Below are 17,475 nucleotides of genomic sequence, written 5' to 3'. Positions count from 1 at the left end.
GAGGTAGCTTTGACTCGTAACAACCCATGGAACTGTGTACTGTGTACTGTGTGCATACGTTTCCAGTACACAGACGTGCCAAAGCTGGCAGGTGCGTACTCCACAAGCAATGTCCAGGAATGCAATACATACAACCATTGCCCTCCTCCTCCTCCAACATAAACTGAATGCTTGGTTGAATGGAGTTCAGGCTATCAATGAAAGGCAACGCGTCACAGCGGAGCACCACACCAAAACAGTCATCTACGTGGCATACGGAGAACTTCAGCGGATGCCCAGATGTAGTCACAGCTGTGCTCTCTGCGGTTTCCAGGGCTATGTTGGCACAGGTAACCGAGACATGGCTGTGCCAAGAACTTGCGTGTAAATTCTTCATCATCATCAGCCTGTTTTATGTCCACTGTAGGATGAAGGCCTCTCCCTGTGATCTCCAATTACCCCTGTCCAGCACCAATCAATTCCAACTAGTGCCTGTGAGTTTCTTAATTCCATCACCCTACGTAGTTTTCTGCCATTCTCGACTGTGCTTCCCTTTTCTTGGCATCCGTTCTGTAACTGGAATGGTCCACTGGTTATCTAACCTACGCATTACATGGTCTGCCCAGCTCCATTTTTTCCTCTTGATGTCAATTAGAATATCAGCTATCCTCGTTTGCTTTCTGATCAGCCCCGCAGGGGCATCTGTGTCAGCAGGTGTTTGGTGTGTGGCCACACCACGTACCCGAGCACACGAAGGTTGGACCCTCCCGCGTGTAGCCGTGTATGGCTTAGCCGTGTCTGGGGAAAAGGGGATCCTGGGGGTTGAGCCGATGCTGGGTGTTTGGACCTTTAAGGCCCCCCAGCGGAGGCAACACACCTCTTCGGCCTCGGCTTCACATAGACGGCGCCTCCAGACTGACCCACGTGGAGGACATCGGCATCGCCTTTTCCTGTCTCTCCCTCCTCGAATCTTCGTCTTTATCTCTCACTTTTTGACCTTTTCTGTCTCCTTCTCTATTCTTTTTACTTCCTTTCTCCTGGTGGCAAGGGTTAACCCTGTGTGGCTATCCAACCTTGGGTACACCATATTCGGCTATAGTGACAGCGTACGACTGGCGTCGTGCAGACTTGTATGCAAGCTCTGCCGTGTCCCCTTGTTGGGCTCTGTGGTGGGCAGTCAGCACTGTTGCCGAATGTATACATTTTTTCATGGAAACTTCTTTCCCCTCCCTTGTTGATCGCCCTCAGAAACGAGGGCGCACCGAAGATGTCTTTTGGACGCCAAACCCAGAATTTTCCCCACTTCCACGTTATTCATTCTGAAAAGCCAAACAAAGCAGTGCGAAACATTTCACCATTCCTTGTCTCAAAGTCCTTGACTGATGTTTTTGGTCCAGGTTACAAGGTGTCAAGGATGGCAAGCGGTGACCTCCTCTTGGAACTCCGTGATCTGAAACAATATGAGAAACTACCGAAACTAGTGTCATTTGGGGAGACCCACATAACAATAACCCCGCACCGTACAATGAACACCACCCGCGGTGTTGTGTCGGATGATGATCTGCTTGAGCTTACTGAAGCGGAACTCTTGGAGGGCTTCAGTGAGCAAAATGTTATCAATGTCAGAAGAATTAAGATGAGGTGAGATGTTAAAGAGATCCAGACCAAGCACCTAATAATCACCTTTAGTTCAAGTGTCCTGCCCGAGTCAATCGAGGCCGGGTACATTAAGCTCTTGTGTCAGGCCGTACGTGCCCAACCCACTCCGATGTTTCAAATGCCAGCGCTTCGGCCACAGTTCGCAGAGCTGCCGAGGACACCAAACTTGTGCAAAATACAGTGACCCTGAACACACCTCTGAAGCTAGTGAAAATGCTCTCCACCGTCTAAACTGTGATGGGGAGCACGCCACGTACTCGCGGTCGTGTCCATCCTGGAAGAAAGAAAAAGAAATCGTAACGATCAAAGTAAAAGAGAATATCTCATTCAAGGAGGCATGCAGGCGGGTTTCATACCTGCCCAAGAAAAGTTTTGCCGATGTGACGCATCAGGGGGCAGCGACACAACAGCCACCGGCGGCTGTCCGACCCACAACCAGCGAGTCGGCAGTTACGCCATCTGCCCCCGCGGCGGTTGCAGCTAGCGCTGCTCCGTCAACCCACCAGACGGGGCCACCGACCCCGAAGGTAGGCGCAGCCGAGGCTGCCCCAACGTTCCCGACCCCTTCCAGCGCTGGCAACAGCCGGCGCAGCCAAATCCCCCAGGAAGCCCCATCGACCTCCGGGCTGGTGGGCGCAGGGGTCTTGCCCTCCAAGGCGGGACCCTCGCTGGTAAATTCTCGCTCGCAAGAGCACGTGTCCGGCGCCTCACAAGAGGCAATGGACACTACACCTATTCTCAAGGCGCACCAAGTGCCTAAGGAGCGGCGAGGCTCCCTCGAACGCTCCAGAAAGGGCAAAACCCCGATTACAGGGCCTCGAAAGAGCTCTGTAATCTAATGCATAACTTCCGTTTCCGTACACACAGCACCTATTGACTTCCAACATGGATACACAAATAATTCAATGGAACGTCAGAGGTCTTCTTAGAAACCTTGATGATGTGCAGGAACTCATCCAAAAACACAATCCAAAAGTGCTGTGTTTACAGGAAACACACTTAAAATACAAACACACAAACTTTCTCCGACAGTATGTAACTTTTCGCAAAGATCGCGATGATGCTGTCGCATCATTGGGCGGTGTCGCCATTGTTATCCATAAGAGCATTGCGTGTCAACTTTTACAGCTACAAACGCCTCTTGAAGCAGTGGTTGTTCGAGCTGTTTTCCTAAACAAACTCGTCAACATTAGCTCTCTTTACATACCCCCACATTACAAATTAACTAAACATGAATTCCAATCCTTTATAGATCAATTGCCAAAACCTTATGTTGTTCTTGGCAATTTCAATGCGCACAGCTCCCTGTGGGGCGACTCTCGTATAGATGCGCGAGGTCGTCTCGTTGAACAGTTCCTCTTTTCTTCTGGTGCGTGCCTTCTGAATAAGAAGAAACCCACTTATTACTGTTTTGCAAACAATACCTTTTCTTCAATTGACCTGAGCATAGTTTCCCCGTCCATACTGCCTGAACTCGAATGGGAAGTTACGAACAATCCTTACGGAAGCGAACACTTCGCCATACTATTAAGGACACTTAAAGAAAACGAATATCCACCACAGGCTCCTAGGTGGAAGATTGACACAGCAGACTGGGAGAAATTCCGAAACTTAACTAGTATATCATGGGATGACATGTCTTCTTTAGAAATCGATGCTGCTGTGTAGTACTTCACAGCCTTCATAATAGATGCCGCATCTAAATGCATACGTGAAGTAAGTGGCTCAGCATGCAAATGGCATGTCCCGTGGTGGAACGATGAATGCAGAATCGCACGTAGGGATCAGAACAAAGCGTGGGGGTTGCTACGCACTTCGCCCACTGCAGAAAATCTTGTCAACATTAAGAAAGTAAAGTCCCAAGGTAGGAGAACCCGCTGACAGGCCAGAAGAGAAAGTTGGCACAAGTTTTTATCGAGTATTAACTCGTATAGGGATGAGGCCAAAGCCTGGAACAGGGTTAATAGGATCAGAGGGTGGCAAACATTCACTCCCTCTAGTAAATAAACAGGGCGATACAATGCAAGATCAGGCAGACTCACTTGGGGAGCACTTTGAGAGTGTATCAAGTTGAAACCATTATTCGCAATCCTACTTGAAATATAAACAAATAGAAGAATGCAAGCCACTCATCAGAAAATGTCGACAGAACGAACCGTACAACTGTCCTTTTAGGGCTGCCGAGTTGAGAGCTGCCTTGAGTGCATGCAAGAGCTCTGCACCGGGATCTGATAGAATCATGTATGAAATGCTCAAAAACTTACACAATGACACGCAAGTTACACTACTCACACTTCTCAACACCATCTGGGATGCAGCGTACCTTCCAACTGCATGGAAGGAAGCCATTGTGGTCCCTGTTTTGAAACAAGTCAAAGACCCTTCCTCAGTGGCAAGCTACCGCCCGATAGCACTCACAAGTTGCATTTGTAAGGTGTTTGAAAAAATGATAAATCGGCGACTCATTCATTTCCTTGAACAGAGCGAAATGCTTGATCCTTATCAGTGCGGCTTCCGAGAAGGGCGCTCCACAACTGACCATCTTGTACATGTAGAAGCAAACATCCGGGACGCATTTGTACACAAACAGTTCTTGTTATCCCTATTCCTCGATATGGAGAAGACGTACGATACAACGTGGCGTTACGGAATCTTAAAAGACTTGTCAGAAATGGGCATCCATGCGAATATGCTAAACCTAATAGAAAGCTATCTGTCCAATCGTACCTTCCGGGTAAAAGTCGGCAATGTACTTTCACGTCCTTTTACGCAAGAAACAGGTGTTCCCCAAGGAGGCGTGCTCAGCGGCACGCTCTTCATCGTGAAGATGAACACGCTTCGCGCTTCATTACCACCGGCCATCTTTTATTCTGTCTACGTGGACGACATACAAATAGCTTTCAAATCCTGTAACCTCGCAGTGTGCGAAAGACAGGTACAGCATGGCCTGAACAAAGTGTCAATGTGGGCAGACAAGAATGGATTTAAGATCAATCCTTACAAAAGCTCTTGTGTTCTTTTTACAAGAAAGAGAGGGCTTATCCCAGATCCTTGCATAGAAGTGCGTGGACAACAGATACCTGTAAACGAAGAACACAAATTTCTAGGTGTTATACTTGACTACAGACTCACTTTCGTCCCCCACATTAAACACCTTAAAGAAAAATGTCTAAAAACAATGAACATAATGAAACTTCTATCCCAGACTACATGGGGTAGTGACAGGAAGTGTTTAATGAATCTCTATAAAAGCCTCATTCGATCACGACTAGACTATGGTGCCGTGATTTATCACTCTGCCGCCCCGAGCGCACTAAAGATGCTAGACCCAGTGCACCATCTAGGAATCCGACTGGCCACTGGCGCTTTCAGAACGAGTCCCATACAAAGTTTATATGTAGAGTCGAATGAGTGGTCACTTTATCTGCAGAGAACATACATCAGCCAAACATATTTTCTGAAAGTGCACTCAAATCCTCAACATCCGTGTTTTAATACCGTTAATGACATGACATATGCTACACTTTTTCGCAATCGTCCCTCCGTAAGACAGCCTTTCTCGCTGCGTGTGAGGGAGCTTAATAAAAAAATGCATGTTCCACTCCTCGAGCTTTGCCTAATGCATCCAGCCAAGCTGCTACCTCCTTGGTAGTGGCAGCTGATACAATGCGACACATCTTTCACTCAAGTTACAAAGTACGCTCCAGAGATTGAAATCCAAATGCATTTCTGGGAACTCCAGCACAAACACTCCTGCACGGAGTTCTACACAGACGCATCGAAGTCACATGACGGGGTGTCCTATGCAGCCGTCAGTCCATCCTTCTCGGAATCCGACGCACTGCATCCGAAAACTAGTATCTTTACGGCTGAGGCCTACGCAATATTGTCGACCGTGAAGCATATAAGGAAATCAAAACTCAAAAAATCATTTATATATACGGACTCCCTAAGTGTTGTGAAGGCTTTGATATCGTTCTGTAAGCACAAAAATCCTGTTATAATTTAACTCTATTCCGTCTTATGTAAAGCATATGTATCTAACCAGCATGTGATTATATGCTGGGTGCCTGGCCATAGGGGCATCCAGGGTAACGTTCTAGTGGACCAGATGGCCACATCAATTTCATTGCATGCAGTTAATCCTACTGCTTCGGTCCCTGTCACAGACCTGAAGCCTTTCTTAAGAAGGAAACTGCGAAACCACTGGCAACGTATATGGCACGCAGAAGTAAATAACAAACTGCACGTGATAAAGCCACAGTTAGGTTCTTGGCCCTCCGTAACAAAATCACGGCGAACAGATGTCCTATTCCGTCGCCTCAGAATAGGACACACATTTGTAACGCATAACTTTTTACTCACAGAAAATGATCCTCCAACCTGTGGTAGATGCGGGGAGAGGCTGACCGTCCTCCACCTCCTCCTGGAATGTCGGGCAGCCGAATCTGAGAGAAGGAAACATTTTTCTCTAGCATACCGGCAGCACATCCCCCTACATCCCGTAATGCTACTCAGCCCAGAACCTTTATTTGACACCAAAGCAGTCTTAAGTTTTCTGAAAGATGTTGTCTTGCATGTTGTTAGCCCCACATGTTCGTAGCGGGTCCTCTCTTCAGAGGATGCCGCTGTGATAGCTCTTTCGTATAGCAAATGCCTCTAGGCCCTTGTGTTTCAAGGGCTCTGGCGAGGCAGCAGTGCTCCAAGTAATTTTACCATCTTATATATTTTCTATTTTGCATCATTCTTCTACGATGGATTTTAATGTTCATAGTACTCGTCATTAGTCATCGCCATAATTTTATAGCACGTAGGTTTTACGCACTTTACAGCGACTATTTTTAGGCCACTTTACAGCCAAGTCACATCTTCTTCACAGAACTCGTAATTCTACCGCGAAATCACTAACACTGTCTTGGCGCTCTTTGGCCATATCTGGCCCTTGCGCCACTAAACCACACACATTCTTTCATTCATTGCTTTCTGATCAAGACTGCTCTCTTCCCATCTCATAATGTTATGCCCAACATTCCTCGTTCGATCGCTCTTTGCACAGTTCTCAACTTTTTCGTCAACCTCCTAGTTTCTGCCCCATATGTTAGCACCGGTAGAATGCACTGATTGTAAACCTTTCTTTTCAATGATAGTGGTCAGCTTCCAGTCCGGATCTGGAAGTGTCGGCCGTATGATTCCAACCCAATTCTGAATTGAAGACAAAGTAGGTGTTGCTCAAGCAGACTCATTGTTTTTCATGATTTGCGATCAGTGTGTAGTATCTGTACAAAATTATATTTATCTAGGTCAATTACTCACAGAGGACTCTGATCGTGAGTTGGAATGCATACAGCAGGCATTACCAAATCATGACTGGCAGCTTACCACTGTCTTTGAAAAGAAAAGTGTACAATGATTCCATTCTACCAGTTCTTGTAGAAACTTGGAGGCTACCAAAGAATCCTGAGAAGAAGTTAGACTACAACAAGCAATGGAACGAGAAATTCTAGGCGAATGTTAAGAGGCAAGAAGACAGTGATGTGGATTACAGCGAATATATTCTAGTTGACATTAAGAAGCAGAGATGGAGTTGGGCAGGTCATGTAATGTGTCGGGCAGATAACCAGTGGTCTGCTAGAGCTACAGAATGATTACCAAGAGAAGGGAAGTGCGATCAATGACAAAAAAAATTTTAGACAATGTGAAAAATCTAGTAAATTTGTAGGCATCGGATGGAATCGGCTAGCACAAGACAAGGGTAATTGGAGATCGCTGGGAAACGCCTTGGTGCTGCAGTGAACATAAAAATTGTCTGCTGCTGATGATGATAATGACCTGTGCGTCATCAGTAGCAATGCCATACTAAAAGCTTTCTTTCAACAAGGAAATGGTGGCGCCATCTGTAACTGTTAAAGACACACACTGGAGCACCATTGATAGCGTAGTACTAATAGATGGCCTTTTACCACTAGTATGGGTTCTAGGACAAGCTTTGTTCTACATCTGTTAGCCCTTGACCCATACATGATGAATTTATAAGACAGTGTGTCATCTGTTTTAAGTGTGTTCGGTACATTCTTTACAGATATAGCGAGTATGATATTGAGAGAGCTCAAGACGATCAAGCAGCAAAATGAACAAATCCTGGCAGCCCTTGGTGTAACCAACCAAAACGACAATATGGAACTCGGCAAAATGAAGCTGCCTGTAGCTGACATAGACAGCCTGGATGCCTTGGAATTAAAGTTGGCAACAGATCCAGTCTTTCGGACTTGCCTTGTAAGTACATGCTTCATATTATTCTCAATGTTGAGCAAGCAAGTCTGCACTGTGATCCTGTTTAACAGCAGGACTTGGGACATTGTGTGTTTGTTCCAACTAGGCTTCCAGCATTTAACATGCAGGATGCCGTACATAAAGAAGACGCGTATATATGACTACTTTGACTAAACCACTACCTTATTCATGCTCGTACTTTGCATTTCGAAGTCTATTTTGTTTATATGTGGGTTTATATAGAGTGCCTGCCCTTTTTGTTCAGAATAAATCTGAAGTCCTTGTGTGTCATCCGCAGTGACGCCAGACAATAAATGGTAGTTCTCCCAGCAAGAGAAAAAAGCCATTTCAGTATATTGAGCGCATATACCTTCTCTTAAACATTTGTAGCGTACCATCTTTAAAGGTATGCTGCAATGTGATCAGAAGGCCCCTCTAGTTGGCTATCCTGTTTTGGGAAAGGGTACTAAATATGAGAGAGAAAAAAGGAGTACTTACAAGGGACTGGCTAACACTATGTTCGAGCACTGTCACACATTCTCTGTCAAAGTGTCACACAGCCATACAGTGATAGTTTTGTGACACAGAGGCCTATGTTATCATACAATGCACAAAACGAGAAGAAAGGGGGTTAACCGAGGGGCCCAATTTTATTAGTCATATCGTTAGAAGCCAACAAACACTGACCATAACGAGGGTCTCGAATCCGGCAACATTGATGCCTTCAGGTAGCATGTGCGGGTTTATTGACCGGTTGCGTTCACCCAAAAAGATCACGTTCTCGTGGTGCCTGCGGCAGAAAATATGTTCTGCATCCGCCGCCAAGGTTTGTGAGTGGTGGCGCTGGCTAAAACTCCCAAGGTTCTACAAAAAGAAACATAAATACCCAAGAAAGTGGACGGGGAAACAGCGCCGTGGTACCTCAATCGGTAGAGCATTGCACGCGAAATGCGAAGGTTGTGGGATTGTTCCCCACCTGCGACAAGTTGTCTTTTCATCCACTTTCATTTCCATTAATTTATCTTTTGTTTATTTCATTTATTAACCACAAGTAATTTCCCCTATGTTGTCCTTGGTGACACTGTTTGTTGGCTTCTTATGACATACAATGCACAGTATCACGTAGCCATAGTCTGGTGCACAATCTGTTCTCTTTGAAGTAATACAGTAACACCTTCAGTTTCTCCACATTATCCCGTGTATAAGAGAACAGCAGTACCCTTGAAGCCGCTCGCGCTAATTTCAGTCAAAGCCAATGTTCAAGAATCTTGAGATCAGAGAGTGGACAGTTGTCCAGCTTGAGAAGAGGGTAGGGGAGCACTACCCTTTGCTTTTTAGAACGAAGTCATTGATAGAGAAAGTGTGTGCTCATTTCTGTGCATATACACAAGTCTCAAGGCATAACAAACCATTCTGCAGAAGCCCATTAGGTGGAGGGAGGTTCATGAAAGAAAAAATTGTCATCCACCCAAATATAGCATGAAAGAGCTCCTGAAACGGTTCGGACACATTTTGTAGGTGCGTAAGGTACAGCTAAAGTTTATCATTCGCACCACAATTTGTGTGAAATGTCTCATATTAAGAGAGCTACGGACGATTACAAGTTACCCTCCTCCATAGTGATGCATTTTCTCCTCAACTCTTTCGCTGAGTGATCAGGGCTAAGCTCTGCCTTCACTGGCTCCACGTCATGGTGGCATGTCGTGTCGTCGACTTTCGGTTCACTAGGAGCATGCGTGCGAAGCCTCTCTAAACACTCCGCGAGCTGCTTGGCAGTCAACCCCAAGCGCGAGCTATCGAAGCAGCATGCATTACGAACATTCTGTCACAGCGCCGAACGTGTCTGGCATTCCAGTAACCACAGGCGACCTGGGCATTTCGACAGAACGGTGGAGGCATAAACTGAAGCTGGTGAAGGAACATTAACGTAGACGTACGTGAGCTGCCTGATCAGTCTTCAGGGTCCAGCCACCTGCTGGCGCAGAGCTTAACCAACCAAACAAAGAGCTAATATTGTTCTAACAAAGTGTAAAACATCTTAAACATTTACAAAAACAATGTGTTAATGATTACAGTCCTGTGAAAAATTCACACCAGCAGCAAAGAAGAATACATTTCGCTACTGCTACTGTATGTGGTTGAGCTCTGTGCCACCAGGTGGCTGCACTGTGCAGTCCATTCACGTTTGCGCTTCTGCTCATCCCGTTAACAACACGGTCAAACCGCCAGGCCCTGTTCCCTTGCGTTTGTATATACCCTAATACCGGACTCGCGAAACACGATTGCGTTAGTAATCTTCCTGTGTAATGTGACGGCCGTAAACGTGCAAATCCTGGCGCCGACTGGATAGCGGCAGTCCGATGTGCTGCAGCCAGTCCGCTCGTCTGCTGCCTTTCAGAGGGACACAATGCCGCAGCTTGACATATTTCTAGTCGCTATGCTTGCAGTCCACAACGAAACAGTCGAATCATAGTGCTCGCGAAAATACTGAGACCAACTCTGACCGCAGAACTCTCGTCAAAATGGAGCACATTGTAACACAAGCAGACGACGCTTGCTGTGTGCCGGGAGTGCCTAAGTGTAGTGAGTAGTAAGAACTCATTCTTGTGCGCTTTCTTTCTGTTACTTTCTTTTTATAGAAGCAAATTAACTCACATTCGAACTATTAGGATCATCACTTGTTGACTATAAAGGTGGAAAAATTATCGATGACTTGCCGTGGGCAGCCAATCGGATAGCTCGCCCTACTGACGTCAATTGGGTGATTTACATCATGTGGGTAGGGGTGGCTGAAAATTCCGTCGAGCAGTGTGCTGGGATTGGCAGCGATGTACATTTCTGAAACCTTATAATAAATTATACGCTTTATGCGGAGCACTTAGATGCATCAATTAATGATTAGATGGACCTACTCTATTGACTCAGTACATTTGTACAACATCGGCAAAATCATTTCAGGGTCCCATGAAGCTACGAAGGAAACCCAAATGGGTTTCTTAGAAAAAAAGCTTCGGTGTTGAAAGATTTGTCCTCATTCTGGGATCAAACCCAGGACCAATGTTGTTCTGGGGCAGTACATCTACCATCTGAGCTAATCAGGATACCAGTAGATCATAGAGCAAGGGCAGATTACTTGACAATGCGAAGAACAGGGACGCTGAATATGGCATATCAGTTCTAGGAAGCCCGCAAGAAGGAGGAAAGTTCATGGAATGATCTCCTTCGTAGCTTCATTCTACGGTCAGGTGGATGAAAATTTTTTCTTTCAAGCCATAGGGCTTTCAGCTATTGGAATGCAAAATAAAAGTGGCGGAACCCATTTCACAATGACCATCTACAGTAATGGGTTGGCATTGAATCAGTATAGCGACACAATATATTGTCGCCATCGAAACAAGTTGTGTATGAGGTCTGTACAGCAGTGGGAGACCGCTTTCACACTTCCCTAAAAACACTCGGTGCCATGAGACACCGCCGCCACAAAGCCTGCACTTGACCTCCGAAATGCATGTCGCGCCAGCACATGCGAACACTGAGAAACGCATCATGTGGCAACCAGGCTCCTCTCTCGTGCTTCTTTATGGACACAGTGCACCATCTAGTGGCACTGTCGAGAAGTCATCGTGTGGCCTCCAAGACGAGAGGCATGGCACACCGATGCCGGTGAATGCTGAGAATTGTTCCCTTACTTGCCGCACACACAGTGGCATATACTCAGTGGCTCAAGCTGGCGAGAGGTTAATCGAAGAGCAGCACATACCCAGCACATTCGTGGCACAGCCTGCTAATGTATTGAGGAACCCTTGCAACATGGAGCCCATTACATTGGAGTACATTACATTGGCTCAACATTAAAGAAAATTTAAGGAATCTTTTCATCATTTCAGAGCGGCACGTTCCAAGTGGCGCATACCTAATTACACAAGTTGGCATCAAAAATGTTCAATAAGGAGTGGCACACACTCACTGGCACGTATGCACTGACCAAAGTTGGCATCAAAGAGGTTAATTGAAGACCAGCATGAACTGAGTGGCGCATAACCAGTCCTGCATCTACAGTGACCCATGTCGGCGTAATACGGGTTCATTAAAGAGTGCGATGTATGAACACATTGCCACATACTCAGTAGCCCAAGCGATCTGCGATGTGGACAAAGTGCACCCAGTGCCGGTAGCTTCGTATGCGCTGTTCTTTTGATGTTTAGTTCGCACTGATGCGAGAGACAACATGAAAGTCAATTCACTTGCTGCTGTTTCCGCGCTTCTACTCCAACATTTTGACAGCTACTTTCTGCGGTCATTGAGCGAGATAAAATTACTTCACGTAGCTGTCTACTAATTTGCTATCGCAATCGATGCTTCGCCTTTCAGGCAAAACTGTGACTTGAACTTCTTTTTGGAGGTTTGTCACTCGCTCTTTGCAATAATGTTGTTAGACATCGCGACCAAAGTTTCGGAAGTGAGGCGTTTTGGATATTATGGACTTTGGATAAAACTGACGTTTTTTGTCGGATTATCACGGTCCATTGTAAGGAGAGCGAACTGTACCGTCACAGTCATTCTATCGTCGTCATTCTTATATGGAAATCTGTGTCTCATTGTGCCATCGTCATCACACATTTGTTGTTGTACCGTTTTTGTTATGCTGTCCTTTTACAATTTTCATTACTTCAGTGAATGACCACTACAGATGGTAAATAAACGTCTCCTCAGAAATACGGTGGGTCGCTACACTCCTCGAGTGCTAACTGGATTACCATTGATAGTCATCGTGAGACGAGTTCTGGCAAAATTGTTTTTCTGCTGCTTCTCAGCCCCTGCCAGGCCTGATGCGGTGCTGACGCACCATTAGAAGTTTTCAATACCGCAGCGTTCAAACAGAAAACTCATACTTGTAGGGGAAGTATGCATACCACAGTGAGATGGTGCAGAGGCACTTTGTTTGCATGCAGCTACAGGCTGGTGGCTGCACCATCACGAAACTTTTTATTGCAGAAGCCATGCAAGAGAAAGAAAAGACTATGACAATAAAACTTTCTCCGTATTCCAAAAGCATGCATTTGAGCCCTTTATGCATGTGTCACCACATATCCTGTCACTACTGGACGATCTATTATGATAGTAGGCGAAAAGCTGGTCCTGCTACTGCACCTATGTGCTGGGCCATGTGAGAAGTAGATGACGAAGCACTGTCCCTCAACATTCCCAAAATGCATCGCTGCAGCTACTTGGTGGTGCACACCACTTTTCAAAAAGGTCTATTCTTTGTAGTACTGTATAAATTCATACCAAGGAGGTTCAACTAAATATGTGTCCCTATGCTTGACATGACTCTCACAGTCTTAGTGTAAAAGCTGCGAAAGAATGTATTTATCTTGGCCAAGTAGTCACAATGCACCCTAGTCATGGGAGTGAAATTTGCAGAAAGATAAAAATGTGTACCAGTGCATTCTGCAAGCACACTCAAGCCTTGAATGCACCTTACTGTTTTCTGTCAGCAAACAAAATGCATAATTACTCTATCTTACTAACTCATGGGACCAAACCTTGGAAAATATATATCAGTGAAATTCAAGGGTTGCTAAAGACTCTATACTGGACCTCTATTGCGTAACAAACTCGAATATAACCAAGCAAATCTAAAAACTTTCTTGTCAATCTTTGAGCATAACGAATGCTTACTTATGGAATGCTTACTAATATTGAATATGTGAAGCTATTTTTAGGTGTCGAGTACAAGTTCATTATTACCTAGATTCAGCTGCATAATATGATATGGATTAAAGAGCAAAAGTGAGTCAGTGGTGTTCTAGATAAGGTTAAGAGGAAGGAGCAGAGTTAGGCAGGTTATATGTGATGGATGTGGAAAACAACTGGCAGTCAATCAGAGTAATAGAATAGGTGTCAAGGGAAGGCAATCTTACTAGAAGATGGCAAGTGATTAGGCATGGAATTCGCAAGCATGGAATAGTCAGCTGGGTAACTAAAGTCGGATAAAACAAAATAAGGTGAAGTAAACATTAGTGGAAAAAGCCATTGCCCTGTGCAGCGGACATAAAATAGGAATCATGACGGTGATGTTTCTAAATGTGCCTAGTGAATTATCCTTCATGAATCATTAGGGTTGTGCATAAAACAGTACTTTCAGGTTTGCTCTGCTAATATGTCTTCCTTTTCTCTTTGTCGTGTATTTTTTTCTTTTTTCAGACACACCGACTTTCACTTGTTGGAGGCTCCAATTTACGGGCGTTCGTAGCCGGTGTCCTTCGCGTTCTGTTCAGTGACGCCGTGGGGCAGCAGTTCAGCATGCTTGGGCAACGCAAGAAGAGAAGATTGAAAGATATGGTTATTTACAGCGTCATTGAACGTAAGTTTATATCCATGCAGAAGTCATTTTGAAGAAACAGCTATGCTACATTTCTCAAGTTTTCATGTTCAGTAGCAACTTGGTACAGTCGCCGACCAATATTTTGGATATATCAGGGACCACTTAAAAGTATGAATTATTGCGAGTCCAAAGAAATGCATTCATCAGAAGTGTCTTTATTCTACAGATGACCAGCCAAGCTTTTCAATAGTACATTGCTGCATGCACGTATGTTTGCTTGCAACCTGTTCATTCTGTCGTAATCGAGGAATGCAAGAAACAAACATGGCATGAAAGAAAAACGGGGTGGATACGGAACATGTAAAATGTTGTGTACCACAGTTGCGTACACGGCACTTGAAGGAGTCAAATGGTCAGTCTGTATTTCGGCCATTTTCATGCTGTCACTACAAATAGAGTGTGGTCAATATGTGCCCTTGTAACTAAATAGAGGTTGACTACAATATGCTGTTGGCCGAATGAATATCTGACACTTTGCTCGCTTCATCACAGCCCATGTGGGCACCGACATCGAGGGTAGAGTTGGAGCCTTCATGAGCCGCTTGGTATTTCTGAGCGACAAGGATTTCCAACACCATGCAACAAAATAACCCGTAACTGTGTTGCAACTTAACACATATACTGGATGTGCAGAATATGCAAAGGCATCCTTGATAACTTAGCGGCTTGTCTCATAGTTTGGGTGCAGTTCATCACTATACTAGATCAACTAAGCCATAGCCATCCATAGTAGTAGCATCCTTCAATACTTTCAGTTTTGAGGTGGCACTAGCAACGTGTCAAAACAAAAACGCTGCCTTTTCTGCTCGTCTCTGGCCAAATCAGCCTACAAATGTGCAGGTGGAGTCCAAATTATCGAACAACACACCGTAAGCCATTCAAATACAATATTGGGACTTATATTACGCCTTATATATTACATGGGGTGAGTGGCAGTGATGCTAGCTGTTCGAACAGTCCAGCACGACCTGCATGACACCAGTGTTTAAATGAAAAGTTGGCACCTGTGATGTTCAGAAGACACCAATGAGGAATACAGTCAACTTCCATTTCCTAATTCCTGACGGCAGCAAGGAAATTGAGCGATTTATTCGGCGGGTCGAATTAAACAAGATGCAGGAAAAAAACTCCAAAACACACCGCTGATTCATTTGGCAGTATTTTCCCCCGATTCTATCATGCCTCCAAATCAAACACGTGCCCAATGTACAAAAATAAAGTAGAAATGAAATTGAAGCTCCTAAACAAAGTATAAATCTAATGCGCAGCTGACATTTTAACAAAACTAGGCAAGGGTCTAATACTATTATGTGTTGCACAACATCAGTTACTTAAAGTCAACTTCGCCGCAACAAAAGGATCGTAATGCGGCAAAGCATACAAACGTCGCGAAGGCTGTTTTGGTATTGTGTCTGACTGCCCCGCGCAGGCAATTGTAGGCTCAAATTTCTTGAAAGAGAAAAAAAAGAGCCACGTGTTACAATTGGATAAGTACCGTAATCAGACATTGTGAGCTACGAGTATTGCCGAAAACGAGTGTTTTTGACGTGAAGTTCACATGCTTTCAACACATTCACTGTTCCTTAAGCTCCGCCGAGACAGCCGCTGCCACTAAAGGTATTGGGGTCACCACAGGGGTCAGGCGCATGCATACTGACTGGTCAAGTTCAAATTATCTGGCAAAGGCTAATCTTAGGATAGAAGTAACGAAAACTTGGGCCCATAGAAATACGGCCAGCATTAACCAGAGTCGAATTACCAGAAGTCTACTGTGTTAAGTTAAGGTGTGTATTAGTAAATTTTCTTCTGTAATACCCGTAAAAAAAGACACCTTTTACCCTGAAAGGAGGTTTCATACGCCATAAAAGACGAGAACAAAAAACAAGACAGTTGGTGACACTGTTCTCAAATTCCCGTACCAGCGTGTCCTGGAACCTTAGATTTAAACAGCATTAACTTAGATATAGTTACACATTCATTGGTGAAGAAAATCTGCATTCTAAAGAAACCAAAGACTTGAACTACCATTTTTCAGACTTCTCCAATGCCAAGATTCCTTAGGTAAGAGAATATGCTTTGAAATTTGCGGCTTCAGTGACAACCAGGTGCTAAGACTTCGGCACTAAACTTTCCAAGAGGCTTAAGCCCTTTTTACTGTTCTAGAACTCCTTCCTCTTTTTTTTCTTTTTTTAGGGGGGGGGGGGTAGAAAATGAAGGGCATTACATTTTTAAAATAATTTACCAGTTTCAAGCTGACTGCGTGTTGCTCTATAGTATACCTTTAGGAGTTTCTTTGTTCTTATATATTGCATTGAAAGCATACGTATGGGTATCTGCTAAGTTTCTTTAATACAAATTGAATGTGAATGCTTAGCCTGACTATCGAATAATCAAATGCAAGTACATGCATTTATTTCCAATGTATCATTTCAATTTAAATTGTGCAAGTATGTATTTCAGTTCTTTTCGCAAGAAGGTGAGCAAGTAAGCAATTACTGTAAAAGGTTATTCCTTTGATCTTTGTTACTTCTGCAAATTTAGTTAACACGTGCAATCTGGCTTTGCATTACTCTATGGCATGGAGCGCTGGCCAACACTGAGGCATTCCCTGACCCCTCCTTTTGCTACACAGCGCAATCCTTGCATGGCAAGCTGTGGGAGTGCACCTAAAGCCCCTTGATAATTTGAAAGTAGCGACACTCTCCTCCTCACGGCACTTTCCTCCTCGATTCTCCTCACCCGCCGGCTGCGCACGGCGCGCTTTTCCTCCTGGGCTCCCACGTACGGGCCGCAGGATTCTATGGAGACGTGTTATTTGGGGCCAGTTGCGCGCCCCAGTGGGGTTGAAAATTTTGAAAAATGCTAATAACAGCATCGATAATGCTGGAGGCAACGTTTATGCGGAAGTTGGTTTTTTCTTAATGCCATATGAACGGGGTATACCGATGTAAAGGGAGCTTTGAGGTGAGTTCTATACTCCAGACAATTTTTCTGCCACATGATCAGATGCTTTACTTCGTTCGTCTGATCTAGTATTACTTGTGACACATCCCTTTGTGTGTGGCTTATTAAGCGAAAGCCTTAGACCCCTGTTTCAAGGTCCTGTTGCGAGCTACAGAAAATATCACGTGACCGAAGGAAGGCGGAAAGTGAACCAAAGCATGTGCAGCCGCGTAATG

At 44.8% G+C, this 17,475-nt stretch overlaps 1 protein-coding gene across 6 annotated transcripts in view; it reads left to right on the top strand.

Moving 5' to 3' along the window:
- LOC126544285 (uncharacterized) overlaps positions 1–17,475 on the top strand; it is a 61,603-nt gene that overhangs the window by 27,004 nt on the left and 17,124 nt on the right. For all 6 annotated transcript variants that reach the window (XM_050191547.3, XM_055062518.2, XM_050191546.3 and 3 more), the window contains 2 exons: positions 7,718–7,911; positions 14,116–14,275. In XM_050191547.3, coding sequence (XP_050047504.1) covers positions 7,718–7,911; positions 14,116–14,275 — 354 coding nt within the window. The remainder of the gene's footprint in view (positions 1–7,717; positions 7,912–14,115; positions 14,276–17,475) is intronic.

Source organism: Dermacentor andersoni, chromosome 10 (genome assembly GCF_023375885.2).
Source record: "Dermacentor andersoni chromosome 10, qqDerAnde1_hic_scaffold, whole genome shotgun sequence".
In the NCBI taxonomy this organism is placed as follows: domain Eukaryota; kingdom Metazoa; phylum Arthropoda; class Arachnida; order Ixodida; family Ixodidae; genus Dermacentor; species Dermacentor andersoni.
Note: the sequence above shows the minus strand (reverse complement) of the source record. Positions and strands in the feature narration are given on the sequence as shown.